The following is a 17,659-nucleotide window of genomic DNA, read 5'->3' on the forward strand; positions in this document are numbered from 1 at the left end:
ATGTATTTGTTGTTTAACCAGAATGAAGTTTAACTTAACATGATAGGCATAACTTGAATGTCTGGAAATTTAGTGAAAGTTTAGGAAAAGGTTGAACAAAATATTAACTCTCTTGTCACAGACAAGTCAAAATGCACATCTAATGACTTTTAAGAATGTTACATTAAAAGTTTAACTAAAGTAGTTTCCCATCATGTTATGCTAATAAAGTTGCATAAGAATGTAGTTAATAAATCAAATGTCAACATTGTATTAGTTTTACATTCTTTATTTTATAAGGAAATATTTCATAAAATCCTTAATATCCTCTAGTGTAAGAATTATGACATTTGCTTTCTCTATTTTCTTTTTTCTCTAATTTATTTACCACTCTTTCCATAATGTATAAATTATACATTGTAATATAGGTATTACTGAAGCAAAGTATAATTTTAATAGTCTTTAAACACAACTTGCCATTAATTCTCTCTGATATTTTCAAGACTTTATTATTTATAACCAACAGAAAGCCAATGCCTTAATCAATCAAATGATGTATTATATTGCATTGTGTCTGTACAGAGAATTGTATATTTTGTTTTTTGTTTCCAATTCAAACTTTATTCCAACAGGAAAACATTGATGAGCTCAACTGAATTTTTAATGGCTGTTGTTGCATAGTTAGAAAACCAGACAAATTATGGTAGTTACAGGAGACTGTCTGATTTTTTACATGTAATTATTCCATGTTTTAACTGAAAGTTAAGTTTTAAGTTTAATGAAATAAAAACTTAAGTATCATATTACTGCTAGTATGAAATAGTAATTTTACATTTCATTGACATTCAACAGTGAAAAAATACAGACTGAGGTTCATAACTCAAAGTAACCATCATAGTTTCCATACTATAACTTCTAATATGTTTTATTACTTTCACAACATTTTACAAATGTTTAGTAAACATCACAATTCTTTCATTAGCAAAAAAATCAGGTTTTGATGTTTTTCTTATTGAACCCAGGTATTTACTACAAATAGCAATGTTTTAGTGTCTTACACTCAAAATTTTATTAAACAATTTTTTGTTTGTTATATCATTTAGTATAGCATAAATTCTTAATTCTAAAAGGAAGTATTTTTAAAAATCCTGAATTTCCCTTAGTATGAAACATGTAACACATTTTCTCTAGGCATCTTGTCTTCTCTTTTTTTTTCCACCACTCCTTGAAAGAGTAAGAAATTAAATGTATATTATTCACTATAAAATTGTCACTACTCAGACAAACCATAATTATTATAGCCTTCAATTTTGTTTGATTTCAGAACTATCAATAGAAAATCAAACCCTTTCTATCACATCCCCTGTTTCAGGATGTTCTTAGTTCTATCTTACTTTTAATTATGTATTACATATAACCAATAAAAAGTCAAGGTTTTTATCTATCAAATGCTATATTGCATAATGCTGTGTACTGAAAAGACAATAGTCTGTTTCAATCAGAGTTCAAGCAATGACTAGGTTGGATGAATTTGTAACTGCTTTTACCCCATAGTTAAAAGGCCAGAAAACTTGTTAGCATTTGGGGAAATTGTCTACTTTTTCATGTTATTAATCAATATTATTTGGTGCATTGTTCTTTATTATTATAAAAGTGACTGAAATGTAGAAATAGGGATATTTTTAGATTAAGATTAGTTTATGTAAAATAAAGAATAATAATGTTATAAAAATGTTTCACAAGGCATTTTGAAAAAAAAAGCCTGACACAGTAGGAGCTAATAGTCATCTAATTAAGCACATTTGGAGTGTTAAATCAGATGTTTCTGAAGTATAGTTTAGAAACATAGAATGAAGGAAAAATAGCAACTGAACCCAACTTGCTGAAAATATTGAGAAATTTTCCTAATTGTCTTATACAGATGCTGCATCTGAAATGATGTATTCAGTAGCATGGTTCATAATGAATGAGGATATGTTGACATATATCTTTAGAGGAAGCTATCCTGTTGGGGGTAAAACATGAAGTTTTAAAGTTGTAGATAAACAACTAGATACATTGTCCAGGAATTATGAGATTGTGAAATTAAAAAGTATAGAAACATCTACTCCTAATGAAAGTCTTGAAGAACCCAATCTTTTTCAGTCAATTGTTTACACAGAATATAAGAAGTAAACTGAAGCATAATAAATATTTCAATTTTAACATAAAATGGCAAATAATGAGAAATTACAGACAAAGGTCTTTAGGAAGTAAGAACTGCTCTTAAAAGATGTCAGGTAAAGAAAACTTGTAGAAGTGTGAAAAAGAGTGATATTACAATGTACATTGTGATGAATCTACAAATGATAGTAGACCCAGGAAAGATGTTGTGGGTAAGTCATAGACCTAACCATATGGAAGGACCAGCAGAGAGCTAACCAAATGTTGTAAAATCAGGAGTCAGCTGTATGTGATGGGTGAAGTTCACTGAGAGTACCATCTATCTTTTTCAGCCAAGATAAGAATTTAATTAGATAAAAACATCATTTTACAAGTAAATGGATTCAGTGATGGAATTTTATAACATGTAAATCAACACTGATTCTACAGCTATCATTTTTTGACCAACCTCTGGTAATGAAAGCTAGAAAACTGCTTCCTGAGATAAAGCAAGAAAATGGATTGATGTAAAGGGTAAGATGTCATAAAATTTTAGTGAGAGGCAAGTTGGAAGTGATTCTTACTGTGAAAACTGCTATACAGAAGAGTGTTTGTATGTGTGGAAGAGTGGATATTGATAGTGACTTTATATGAAAACATAAATGTGAGGTTAGGCTTGTCTCAAACAGTTTCACTAGTTATCGCTAGGAAATCACTCTACACTGCATCACAAATACAACAGCAGTATTTGAACATCTATGACAAAAAAACAACTTATTATATCACCAAGAAGTGAAATACCTGGACTTTAGGGAGTTATTCTTGATGAACCCATTACACACTTAAATCAGTTAGTGTTAAGAAAAAGAGTCAGTATTATCTAAATATTGATGATAAGATTGGATTTTATTGTAATAAAATGATCATCATTGAAAGTGCATCAGTTAAAGAGAAGCTAAAGGTAAATCAGCCTCCTGAAGAGCTCAAGGTTCGTGTTGAATAACTTATTACCAAGAATAGAATTGGCAGTGGATTTCATCGACCATCTAACCCAACAAGGGATATTCCCATCTTGGAACCAGGAAAAAGAAACTACCAAATCTATAAGTGGACAATTTAGTAACAATAATTCATTGAACCAAAATTATTACATCATATTTCATTAATAATTTAGTGGTTATAATGTTTGCATTAATGAATATTAATATCCTCGACATTAAGGGTTACTTTATTGCTGATTATGCAAGTTTGAGTTTTATATGTCATTATTTTATTTGCATAAAAGGGTTGTTCAAGGGACTTCGTTATGTAGAATGGAGGCAAGTTGAAAGAAATGTGATGAGCAGAGACTTAAAGTCTGGAACTTTATACAAAGTTCAGGAAACAGTTTAAGCCATATATAAAAAGGAATTTAAACTGAAGTATATTAAGGAATCTGTTAAGCAGTTTTAGTTTTTCTTTACTGTCAGCCAGTTTGTTCACTCCTGTGGATATTGAGTGTGTGTTTCACAAAGAAACCTACACAAAACTAGACAAGTAAAATTTCTTATTATATGCATTATATTTGTGATGTTAGGCCTATCAGTGAACATTTGTTATATTAACTGCAGAACTTGAAGAAATAAACTTTTTTGTTACCATTAAATAGACTGAACTTAGAAGAAGCTGGCCACCAATAGAAACCATTACAACAATACGTTAAATTAAAGAAATAGGATTTAATACCATGTTAATCAATTCCACTTAGATTTTCATCATATCACGTAATGAAACATTTAACTCCTGCTTCTTTATCTGCTTGCTTAGAATTGTTGTGCTGTTTCATAGTATTGGTAAACTACTTTAAAAAGAATGCCAAAATGGTTTTATCTCTTATTTGGATATGCTCTTTGCATTTGATAATTTTGTGAAATAAAATATCATTTCATCAGAAAGTGCTTTTGTGCATTGTTTGTGTTCATGAAACCTAAATATTTTACAAAATCTTGTTATATATAATAAAACTCAAGTTTCTGAGTTGTCTTGACTGTAAATTACACAAAGGTTTTATTGCTTTTTTGTAAATAATTTTTCTACTTATCCCAGTGTATAGTTTTATATTTACTAAAAATATACCATTCCTTGATAACATAATGACCCATGGCTTGTTATTTCAAATCACTTCCCTTCTGTGTTAATGGTTTTATTTCTACAACCTTTTGATGCCATTACTTTTATGATGCCATAGTATATTGATCTGAGAATTACTAATGAAGCTCAGCTTTAGAAAAATTAGAGCCAGTAGCTAAATATTTGTTGGAAGAAATTCTAGTCTGTCTCATCAGTATAGAATAAATAGGGTCGTACTAACAGTAATTTACACTTTGTCAACATACTAGCTACCCATATCTCCTATTGTGGTGAAAATTTGGTTTTACTACAAACTTTTCAACTTGAGAATGAACCACTGACATAGAAATGTTTTATAGCATCTTTTGAGGTTATTTTCATTATTTACAATGTTTTGCATCAAATTATATCTGTGTTAAAGCTATAGAAATGTTATTCTTTAACATTAGTTAAGTGTAATTAGATTTAGTGAGCACAGTAAATAACAGTAAATTATTCAGATGACACAAGTTCTTTAGTTTATTGAGTGTATTTTGAATTAAATGAACTATATTTATTAGATATATATTAAGCTCGACCATGAATACTGTTGACAGAAATTACAATAAAATATCTGAAGAAATGTAACAATGATGACATTGTGAAAGGTGAAGCTGTTTGTCACCAATAACTTTTTTATCAGTTTTTGCTGTGTTTTGTATGATATATTGTTAGAAATATTAGCTGCTTCAATTATGAAAATAAAATATTCAAATAATTGTATTAATGAACATTAAACAAGTTGAAAGTAACTGGATGCATACTTTGAAACTTTCTAATCATTGCTAAAAAACATTAAATTCTAAAACAAAGGAAAGTATTCTTAATGTAGTTTTTCAAAACAAAATTACATGATTCTTTTAGAGCAGAAATTATACCCTAATTTGAATGTTTGTACTACATTTCTTATAGTTTGGTTAAGTATTTCCATTGTAAGAAAGAAACAATTGGGGGAAAGTATTGACACTCCTATGATCCAGAAAGGGACAAACTCTTTTTACACATGGCAATTATTAGTGCAACAAATCATTACCCAAATAATTAACAGGCTGCATTCACCCATAATTTTATGTTGCTTCTTTTATTTATTTATTCCTTTTTAAGAAATTGGTAAAATATTTTTATTTCATTACTTCAGTGATGATAACTTTGAAATATCAGCTGAGTGTTTATTTCATTTTATTGGTGACCTTTTAAAGCATATATATTTATTGTTTTTTTTTAACCTTAGATCACAGAGATTTGATAAGTTTGTGTAATTAGTACTTATAGCTGTTATGACAAGCATGTTTCCTGTTTGGTAATAAACTTATAGATGAGCTTTAGTTTTGTGCTTGAGAATTATTAGAAAAATATGACAGACTTCTGCAGAAGTAAATAAAAACACAGGTTGAAATTTTCATGTTTATAAATGTTGTTGAATTTGTTTTCTTTATTTGTCTATGCTGGAAATGGAATTTGTTCTAGATTAGTTCCTAGTGCTGTAAACACGCTAGTGGTTCACCTAATGAAGAAATTTATGTTTCAATCACAAACTGCAAAACAACAGACCTGTTTCAGTGTAGCATGATATACATATATCCATTAAATACTGCTGTCAGAACTAAAAACCATTCTGTTCTTAAAGCCAGGGTGAAAACCTGTGTATTGAGAATAATAAATAAACTATAAATTTTGGATATTGTTGCATACTTATTAAATCATGAACATGTATAGTTATTGAATTTGTTCTGAAGAAAGTAACAGAAATAAACTATAAACATTAATAAAATTAATATCAGAATAAAACCACAAAATGAATTTTTTTAATGTTTGAGCTAAATTGAAAACAAATACAAAAGAAATGCTATATTGGTCGAGTAGTTTTTGTCATTTTTCATTCCAATACCATAAATTCATCTTCCAACTTTATTTCATCATGGTGGATTTAAAGGACATTAACTGAATGCCTTATGTCTTTCATGATTTAAATTCAGGGATAACAAGTTTCTCCTTTTAATCTGTTTCTTTGTAATTATAGTAAAGAAATATCTTTTAAATTGTTTGTTTAAAAAATTCTCTTCTAGATTATTAGGTTAATATTTCCATAGAGAGAATTTATAGTTTAAAACAACTTGAATGTATTTCCCTGTTATTTTAGGGAAAATGAGCTTCTCAAGCACCAGTTGAAAAAGTACATTACTGCTGTACAGATGTTGAAAAGAGATGGAATTAAAGGTCATGAAGGTTAGTGTCATTCATGGTATACAAGAATATTTTTGGTTCATTCACAATATAAGAGAGAATTCTTAGTTCGTTCATGATATAAAAGAGAATTATTGGTTAGTTTATGAGTCACCTCAAGATTTATGTTTTAAATTGTGTGAGCTTTTTTAAATAAAAGAACATAATAAATGTAATATATTTGTTTATATATCCAACAGTTTAAATATGAAACATGTAAAGTATTATATGTATATACTGAAATGTATCACTGCTGTAATTTACTCCTCTTTGGTGCATATTTAACAGAAAGTCATTGCATATCATGTTGATTTTAAATATAACATGAATTACTTTTTTATCCAAGGTCCTTCTTTCCAAATTTGGATGTTGTTTCCAGTAAAAAAACAAACAAAGAAATTCAAACTATTAACCAATGTTCAAATTTTCCATTAAATCTTTCATCATTTTTCTGCATCATGGTTTTATGATTTGGAAATTTGGCTGTTATTGAATGCTCAGATTTCTATGCATAATGATGATGATGTTGAAGATGACTGTTCATCCTTTATTCTGGGGCACTGGTTTGAAATACATATCCAAGATATTAAATTCAACCTGGATGATGATGTAGAATCTGAATTCCAACATGACTCTGGTGACATTAGATAATCATCTCTTCTGCTGATAATACTTTACATCTTTAGAAACAGGAGATTGATGTTGGCCCTTTAACTTTTCTTTCCACTTTTCTCTCTCTTTCTCTCTCTCTCTCTCTTTTTTTTTGTATCACATATTCTTGTTTTTTTATTTGAACTTGTCAAAGTGATCGTTTAGCAATTTTCATTACATCTAATGAAATCAAATTGATGGAATATATTTTTACTGTATATGATCCCACTGTTTTGGACTTATAATTACTTAAGTGAGAAAATCACTTGTTTAACATGCTTTCAATACATTGTTTTGATAGACTTGTTTTCACTGCTTACAGTGGTTGGGATTTTATGTTGGTGAGTACTCATGCCATTATATCTTTATGCTCTAAGTGGATGCTAACAACAAGCTTAAAGTCCTCATTTAACTGTTGGGCTTTTACATAGGACTGATATGGGGCAGTCTAGAGCAATTAAAGCTCATGAATAAATGTTGCATGTATTATTTTCCACCTGTTTTCAACATGACAAAGTCCTTTGTATGTCATATTGGTTGCTATATATTTATCCTTAACATGTGGGCTGCCTTTTGCTTACTTTCTTTCCCTATGTCCTTTTCTGATTGGAAAGTATAACAAATTTTTTATTTGGAGATACGATTGAATACTTAAATTCTACATTGTTGGATTCAGAACAATGTCTTGATGTAACTTCTTTTTCTTCACTATTTCTATGTATGATGCGTGTTAATAAAAATGTCACTTTGGGTACAAATGTTTTCATGAGCAACAGCATACATTTAGAAATTTCAAATAAATACAGGGTGTCCCAAAAAACTCTATACATACTTTGAATGATTATAAATACAATGTTTATTAAGATAATTTTTAGGTTTTATATTCCAATTTTAAGAAGACAAGTGTGGAATCTTCCGAGTTGTCGCAGATGTTTGAACTGATGACCATTCTGATCCAGGCACTGCTAACATGGACAGATGGAATTGCAAACTTCATGAATCATTTCATTTGGTATTTGGGTGAATTCTCTTTCAATTTCTGCTCTCAGCCCATTGACTGCTTAGATTTTGTACTATAGACCTTATCTTTAACGTATCCCCATAAAAAAAAAAAAAAGTGCAGAGGTGTGAGGTCTGGTGAACATGGGAGAAATTCAGTGCAACTTCTTTGCCCAGTCCATCTGTTCGGCACATTTTTGTCAAGATAGGCCCTTACATTACAGTGGCAGTGGGGAGGTGCTCCATCTTGCTGGAAATAAAACTCTTCATCTCCAAATTGCTCTCAAATGCATGGCAAAAGAGATTCTTGCAACAAGTTCAGATAAACAAGACCAGTGACTGTGTTTTTGAAAAATAATGGTCCAATTATGCCCAACACTGATAATCCACACCACACTGTAACCCCTTGTAAGTTTATGTGGTGTTTAACCATAATGTGTGGGTTCTGAGGTGCCCAGTAGGTTCAATTGTGGGGATTAACTGAGCCATTTAACTTAAATATAGCCTCATTGCTCGAGATAATCTTGTTTGTAAACTGTGCATTCTCTGCAGATTTTGCCAGGTACCACTCACAAAATTCATTCTCCAGTCAGGATCATCTTCATTGAGGGCATGGACTAATGTCGGAATAAATCTTTTCCAATGATTGCACTTCAGCATGTGATGGACACTCGATTTTGGGATTCCTATCTCATGGGCTATTTGCCAAACAGATTTTCTTGGAGATCGGTGGAGACTTTCCAACAGCTCTGCTTCTCGTGTGGGACTGGTGGACAATCATGGTCTTCCAGAACACCCTTTATGGACATCTTGAACAGTTTCATTTGTTTCAAACTTATCTCTGATGCAAGTAATAGTTTGAAACTCCCTTCTAAACTGTCTTTGTACTTAAGCTACATTCTCGCACTTCCAGTAGCACTTTAAGATAAATTTTCTTTTTTCAAAACTTAGTCTTGCTTCTGGCATTACTTCAAATCAGTTGTACCTGTAAGAAAAGAAAGTTTGAGTGAGTTATAATCATTCTAAGTGTGTATACATTTTTTGAGACACCCTGTAGTAGTATCTTGAATCATCAAAGGTTTCAGAGTGAGAGTTCATGAGATACTTTTGAAAATTTAAGTTTAATAAATGACAGCAGAAAGGTTTAGAATAACAGTAATTTAAACATTATTATATCGTGCAGTTAGAAATGATGAAATATTTGAGTTCTATTTTAACTACAAAAGTGTTAATATAAATTTTATTAGATTTCTAAACCAACAAGTGTCCAAGCTTTTATGCCATTTTTTCAGTATTGTAAACCATGATTCTTATATCAGTCTACTTTTGTCTGTATTTTGTTAATGCATGCTACATACATTTAATTTTTTATTATAAAGTTTCAGAAGATCTTAATGCAGATTGTTACAGTTACTGTATTTACAATAACTATTTTAGCACTCAAAAATATGATTGGAGAGATTGAGCCAGCTATTCCTGAGCCTAAATTGTACATTGATCATCACTATGAGGCTAGTGAATATGAAAAGAAACTTGTACAGGTAATTAATTTATTTTCTTTTAGTACAAAGTTAGGCTATGTATCAACATCAAAATCTGATAATCTGTTTTTGTAATTGTACATGTAAAAAAGGTAGTCTACTTTCCAAAGCTCAACCAACCTACTTCCATTTATATACCACACAGTTCAGTTGCATTTAAGGATGCACATTAGCATGTGACAATCCTCCACCAATAGGAGTACAACAAACCCTTCTATCACAGCTAACTCCCTCCATGTGGTATGTTGAATGCAGTACTGTTTAAAAGTAGATGTTTGTGATGCCAAAATACCAAGTTCATAGTTTCATACAAATTAGGAACTTAAATTACTAATATTATCTACATAGAATATAAAATAAGAACCTTGTATCATTTTAATTTGCTGAGATATGGTTTATGTACCAAATGAGGCGCAGTGGCCTCAGTCAACTCTTTCCATTTTTTGAAATGGTTACTTATATACTCTTACTACAGCATATGAAATGTGAATAACCAATCAACAGCTTAAAATGTTTCCAGTGTGGTTTTCTCAGCAATTTTAATCTTGGAAAAGACTACCACATTTGTTTGATTCAAGTCTTCAAAGATGTAAATTGTGTCTTTATTTTGCTCAAAGTTTCATATTTTATAAAATCTAAATAAATCTTAGTAAACTTTATAAATTATACTGGAATTCTATGGTATCAGTGTAGTTATTTACTATTTTTTAGTTATTCAACTGTATATATAAAACCTAAAAAAACATTTTGTTTGATATTCTCCATGTGCAAAATTTTAAAAGGCTTAGCAACCTATGCCCAGCAGCAACCAAGTGCAAAGATCATAACGAGAAGAGATAGTTGTTTACTTTATTTCTTGATTTATTGTTTTATATTTTAATAACTTATTGTAATAACTTATTTCTAAATAGTAATAATCTATATACATGTATATAATGCATTTTAATTGCAACATAACTGTATATTACAAAATACCACTCTACTAAAACACAGCCAAGACAGGGAAGGTTAAAGTTCTGTTTTATATTACTGAATGTGACATGAATGCCTGTGCATCGTGTCATTGGAAGTTATGTAATGTTAGATAGGCATGATTGGAGGGTCAGTATAATAAAGAGTGATAAATATGTATATAAATACATAGTGTTATGAGTCTCAAGCTACTTAGACTAAATATTTGTATTTTTATGTTATAATATTTAGTCATTCTACCACAAAAAAAAGCATAATTTAATTCTTTTCCTTATGTTTTTTATGGTAGTTATGAAGTTGGTTAAATGACAAACCTCACATAGTTAAGAGTATAGAAAATAACAAAATATAAAGTCTTACTGAAAACAAACATTTGAATGTATTTAAGCGGTTCTAGAGATTACATAAATACTATTTGAGATTTTTGGGATGAAGAATAGTTTTTTAATAATAATATTAAATCACTTTGTACTCAGATTGGTAACAAAAAAGACTATTTTCACAACCAAATCTTTAATAAAAACATTTTATTAAAAAACCTGATTTTTTGTGTACAAAAAACTTGCAACCTTTAATAAATTCTACCAAATATTATGAAGATACACATGTTGTATCAAAAGTTATAATGCAAATACTTAACATGTGCAAATGTGTAGACAAACTCATATATTATACCAAGCCCATAGCAAAAGGGTTAACTACAGTGTGTAGTTCTATTTTTGATTTTCTAACTTTGCCTGTTATTGGAATCTATGCTGCCAAATGTCTTACAGATCAATTACATGCAGGGGTTAGTATGCTACACTGCCCTGTGTACTGCAGAGGCTCATGTATTTGCATATCATTGTCCAGCAAACCCTTTGTTTTATTCAAAGGACTCTCCCACTTTATCCCCTATCCCAGTTCAAGATCTGGTTTCCTACCAGCATCTCACAGGGGCAGTTCAAGACCTCTTCTTCTGCTTCTGTTTTGTGTGTGTGTGTGTGTGTGTGTGTATGGGTGAGTCAGCTGTAATAGAATGGCTTGTTCATACTTAAATGCAGAACCATGTGGTATACATGTGGTTACTAGATGGGAGTTTTAAGGCTAATTGCAACAAAAACTTGCACACTAGAGGGTAGTCAAATTGAGAATATCTGTAACTGTAAAAGGAGGGAAATATCTTTTAAATGTATTTTCAGTGTAAGAAAATATTGAACTCTGTACAAAATAATATTGAACATAGCTGTGTAGGGTGGAATTATTTAAAAATAAAATTATGCGAATGTTTCAACAGTACAAGTAATACATATATTAAATGGCATCATCACTGATCACTGATATATTAAATGAGATGAACATCAAGAGGAGAGAATCGAACACGTGCTATTCAATGCTGTTGTTTTAGCCATCTGAAACTTACTTCTCATGGATTGATGTAATTTATATGTTTCAAGCATACAAGAACAAAAGCTGTGATATATCTTCTATTTTTTACTACTAACCTGATGTGCTAACTTCAAAAATTTAGAATTTATCTAAAGATGCATGAGTTGTGTTTTTATGAACTTTTACAATTATTTTTTTAGTTTCAGATATTTTTAAAACTTTTGTCTTTGCTATTTAGAAAATAGCTTCACTTGCCAGTTCATAATGACTAGCCTTGGGAAACTCCCCTACATAATAAATTTGTTTTCGTTATTTCATTCTCATTTCAGTGCATTTGACAAGATGAGTAATACTTGTTTAATTAATTATTGTTATATTTTTCTTTAAACATTATTAATAATTTATATAATACCTTTAGGAAAGACTGGAAAAAATTTTCACATAAATATTAGCTATGAGGGATCTGTAATTTTAAAGAATACTTACACTATTCATTGATAATGTCATTGTCATGATATATCAAGCCTTTTGTCCATTCAAATGGTACTTTAATTACAGTTAGACCTACCTCATTTGTACATTTTTGAGCTGAAAACAATTAGTATTATAGTTTTTAAGGTGTGAGCTTGGTGTTTATTCATAAATATCATTGGCTTTTATCACACAAAACAAATTGTTCAGTCCAATTCACACAAAGAAAAACGTTATTGAGATTGCATATTTCAACTTCAAAACAAAATTTGTTTTTAACACACACGTAACAGGCTTGTTTAAATTGGCAAAGCTTGTGACCCCAAATTAACCTTTATAGTTTACATTCTGTAAGTGCTAGTTTCTTTTATGCATCTTTATAGAATTTCTCAAGCTTTCAGTAAGAAATAAGAGTCTTTTATAAACAAAAATGCAGAATATTTAATGAAGTAATTTCACCTAACATTTCTCTGTGAATACATGAAGTCAAAGACTGTTCTGAATGCAAAGTGATTTTCATGTTATGGTTAAAAATGCTTTTCTTTATAAAAAATTATCAAGTTTTTATTTTCATAATCTCTGTAACCATCTAAGTGTTAAACATTTGTATTTCAGTAAAACTTTATATTTTATCTGTTATTGTTTCTATCCTACCTGTATATGAGGTCAATTAATTTGTCCAACCTTCTATCCATCATAAAAAATGTGAAATAAACCTAAATTGTTCTTTCTATAACAACTTTAAATTGTAACATGAAACTACATTTGTTTTTCCTAAGCAACTTAAACCTCATAACAATATGCATCTGTTTCTGCTTAAATTTTATTCTTTTATTGCTCTTTGAACTGTGTCTAACTAATAATCTCACCACACAAGCTGTAAATCACTTGATGAAGATGCTGCTTGTGTGACCCTTTCAAATTGTGTAAAGCATGGTCTACTCATGAGCATACTATCATGAATTTTTTTTATTATTATTATTGTACCTATCCATATATAACATAAGTTTTTTGCTTTTATAATTTAGTTGCTTTAATAATAATGAAAAAAATAATATACATTAAAAATGAGAAATATATTACCAACCTAGGTTGTTTTTTTATGTCAACCATTAGTGACATGTAACACTACTTTTTATACTAATGGTGCTACTGCACCAAATAATTATTTCATTAAATAATGCACAGAATACAGAATAATAACATGTACAAAACAGACAATGTCTTATACCTATCACACTTTTTCTAGCTTTCTAACTATGCCACAAGAGCTGTTAAAAAAGCACCTAATCTCATCATTGTGTTTTCTGTGGAAATACAGTTTGAACAGGAAAAAAAACAGTTATCATTACAGTAAACAACATAATATGTCTTTTAAAGATTAAAACTTTATCTTTCTGTTAGTTATAAATGATATTAAATATCAGACAGAACTGTTGGCAATCTCTTAAAGAGAGGATGTGTCAAGAGGAGTCTGATTTTTTATTTTATGGCTCTGTAACCAAATAAAATTGAAGACTATAAAAATTATATTTAGCCTGTGCAATGATAATATTATAATGAATAATCTACATTAAATTTCATATTTCTGGAAGTGGTGGTAAGTAGATTAGATAAGAAGTGACACCTAGAGAATGTCACAATTCTCTTACTAGGGTAAGTTATGGATTTGTTTTCAGTATTACCTTATAAATTATGAATTTAGTGCCGTGGTTTGTTAGCTACATTCTAAGGTAAATTTTATTTGTATACTATGATAATATAGTTTAATTGAATTTTGAATGTAACTCAGTAAAATCTCATGACATCCACAGAAAAGTATGCCCATATAGAAGGAGTTAAATGTGATATATTAATTCTGGGTTAAAAAAGGTTATATGTTGGAATTTATGAATAACTGCTGAACATATCGTAACAAAAATGAAACTAAGAAGTACATACATTAGTTGTGGCAACAGTGTTTACTCCTTATGCAGAACTCTTATGTGGGTAACTTGTAAGAATGTCATTGTGTTTGTAGTGTAGTTTTAAAACCACTAAAATAGATTATTTGTGGTTTCTTGGAAGAATACCTTGTTTTTTGATATCATATTCATTCATCTTTTAGTAATACTCAAAAATTACATAGGTTAGCATAATTTATTCATCTTGATATAGATACAGCACACAAGATTCCAGTGTTCAAACTGGATTAAGTATAAGTCTTAGTTTTCTCTTACATGTACTGTTTTTATTTTTCTGGGTTTGAGAAAAGTAAAACCTCTCAAGAGTGAAAGGATAGTTGATTCTATTTTTAAATTTATAATTGTTGAACAGCAACATATTGCTATATAGTAGAGTAGTGAATTAGTAGCTGTAATATAAACTAGCAATAATAACATTTAATAAACACATTTAGAGTCCTAACACAATAATCATTAGAGAGAGATTTTTATGATACAAAAATATGTACACATCTTACTTGTAAAGAACTCTGAAAGAACTGAAAATTTTCACTATTAAAAATTGATGATGATAAGTATGCTTTAAATCTTTTAATTCAGAAAAACCTTTTTACATCATTTTTGCTATCAGAATTTCTCTTTTTCCTTGCTCTGGGCTTCCTTTTGGACTCACAGCCACCATGTTTAATTGTTGATCTATCATTTCTCAAAAGCTCAGGCCCTGGTAGTGAATCAATTATCTCACTTAGGCCTGGACCATTCCCACAGTGTGGTTTCTTCATCATCTAGTGTTTTAAATGGTTATAGTTCCATTATAGGGATTCTATCATCACTGTCTTTCCACCTCTGCTTTACTCTTCATTTCAACATATTTGGTAACCATACTCAGATTCTACAACTCTGGTTGTGGATGCTCATTGTCTCGTGGTTCAACCTCCTTTTGTATGCTCTGAACAATTTCTTCCCCTCTTCCCTTGCGTAAAACATCACTGAATTTGGTCATGGCCTCTTTCACTCTTTACTATAGTGACAGGCTCATCCTTTTCTCTGACTACCCCAAAACTTGGGTAATTTAATGGGTTTTTTTCCAATTAATCCTGTTTTTCTTTTGTTTCCTGTGTGATAATTCCTACCTAGTTCATGTTCCTTAATTTGTGTTGGATATTCATAATTTTTACTGTAAACATCTTTTCTTGCTGTAGGATTCCTCTTTCTCTAGTAACTTATCTCCTTTTAGTTTGTCTTGTTTGACTGTACACCTCTTCTGGCTTGTTTCATTTTTCTGTGTGTGATAGCTTTTTTCTTATTTTTCATGTCTCTTCCAGTCATGTTTGTCATCTTAAAGCTACTCTTTTTTTTTTATAGCCATCTATGTCACTGGTATGAGATCTTGCAGGTGGGGATGTGGATGACCACCAGTACATCAAATCCCATTACTTCCACCTACCATAGCTTTCATCATCTTTCAGTTGTCATTCTTCACTCCTCACAGTTTCTCTAATTGTGTGATTATTTTTATCCTTAATTTTTCAGTTTTAAGAGTTACCTTAAGATATGTGTGTGTACACACACACACACACACACAAACAATGGAGACAAAGGAAGCCACTGGTTGGTTACTATTGCCTTGTGTGGAATACCTACACAAAATGCATTTTGAGTGTGGTAGCATAGAATGCATTAAGTCTGTCTGCCCTACTCAGTGTCTGCTGTTAAAATGTAGATCTTGCAAGGCTGCTTTGGCAGTGTTTATACATTTTACTTTCCAGGCCATTCTGCCCTTATGGAAAGAAAAACAAGAGTACAACACCAGGTGAGTGTCTGCTCTCACAGCAGGCATAAGCCTTGTTGTAAGACCTAATTCCAGTGATTGTTCTCAATGGTTTGATTATTCTTCTGTCTCAAACTGCAGGAAAGCTGATATAGAGAGTTTCTCATCAGATGAAACAATCCTACTGATAGGTGGCTGAGCAGATGCACCCCTTGTTTGGGAAGTAGGCCTGAGATGTTCTCTGTAAGGGTAATAAAAGACATCCCACTACATTTAGAACTAAACTATTCCTGATAGTTCAATCTAGCCACATAGGTCTTGGGTCAGGGATGCACCTCCCTATTGTGTTAAGCATCTCTCAAAGAGTAATCCCTGCTTGAGATTGTTGTGGTTGGCTTCTGTATGCTGCCCAACTAGGACACCTCCACATCATGAATGTAACATCCTTGGACTTTCTGATTCTGTTTTCAGAAAGTAGCTCATTTTTATAACTTGTTAGTCTGCACCAACCTCTTTATCATCTTCAGTGTGGGATTGTTGCTCTTTGTAGTGCAGAGAGGCAAGTAACATTTTAACAAACATAAAATGTATTTTAGATATACATTAAAGCTCTATGTACTATCTCTCTCTTTTTCTTTCTGCTTCCAGTGCATTTAACTTGCTATAAGGATAACTGTGCATGGAGGGTTACCTCCATGGGTTACTGTGCATTGATGGTTATCTCTTAGATTGCCACAATATACACTAATACATATAGAGGTAGGAGCTTTGTTCAAGACTTGTGATGTGCAAGAATTAATGTGGCAGTGCATTCAAGATAACAGTAGTATGTGGTACAGAGAGACAGGGTTGACCTAAGAAGGGTGCAGTGCCTGAAGCGAGTACTCTGGGTTAGATTCTAGAGTTTAGGTACTATAAGTATATAATGAACTTGGCTAATGAAGTGTGAAACCTGAGGCAGTTATCTCAGTGACCTCATCCTAAGGGTAGCCCTGAAGAGAAGTATATGTCTAAAATACATTTTTGATTCAAGGAAAATGTTGATTTTTAACAACCATGAAAATAATTGAGATTTCTTATGTTTTTGTGGGATTGGAAGCACAGTGAACTTTTATTATTGTTGTTAAGAGACATACCTTTGAATGTTAGTTTCTGATGCATTAGAAGTTCATCTAGCATATAATGATACTTTGGTGAAAAGAAGGAGTTTTGGTACAGTGTTCTTGCTTAATATACACTGACTTCAACAAGAAGGATGTTTTAAATGTTGTTAGAATGGTATATTTCAAACAGTACCGAGAAATGTTGCTATAGAATAATTTGCTTGTGGTTCAGGACAAAAAGGTTATTAATTAGTTAACAAATGAAGGAATAATATCTCTGGTTTTGTAACATAATAAGAGGTGATTGTTGTAATGTGTGGGGATATTTTAATGTTCATTGTTTCTAAT

At 30.7% G+C, this 17,659-nt stretch overlaps 1 protein-coding gene across 1 annotated transcript in view; it reads left to right on the forward strand.

Moving 5' to 3' along the window:
• LOC143244937 (sorting nexin-29-like) overlaps positions 1-17,659 on the forward strand; it is a 56,633-nt gene that overhangs the window by 25,493 nt on the left and 13,481 nt on the right. The window contains exons 8-9 of the mRNA XM_076490521.1: positions 6,410-6,495; positions 9,580-9,683. Of these exons, the coding sequence (XP_076346636.1) occupies positions 6,410-6,495; positions 9,580-9,683 (190 nt within the window). The remainder of the gene's footprint in view (positions 1-6,409; positions 6,496-9,579; positions 9,684-17,659) is intronic.

Source organism: Tachypleus tridentatus, chromosome 2 (assembly GCF_004210375.1).
Source record: "Tachypleus tridentatus isolate NWPU-2018 chromosome 2, ASM421037v1, whole genome shotgun sequence".
In the NCBI taxonomy this organism is placed as follows: domain Eukaryota; kingdom Metazoa; phylum Arthropoda; class Merostomata; order Xiphosura; family Limulidae; genus Tachypleus; species Tachypleus tridentatus.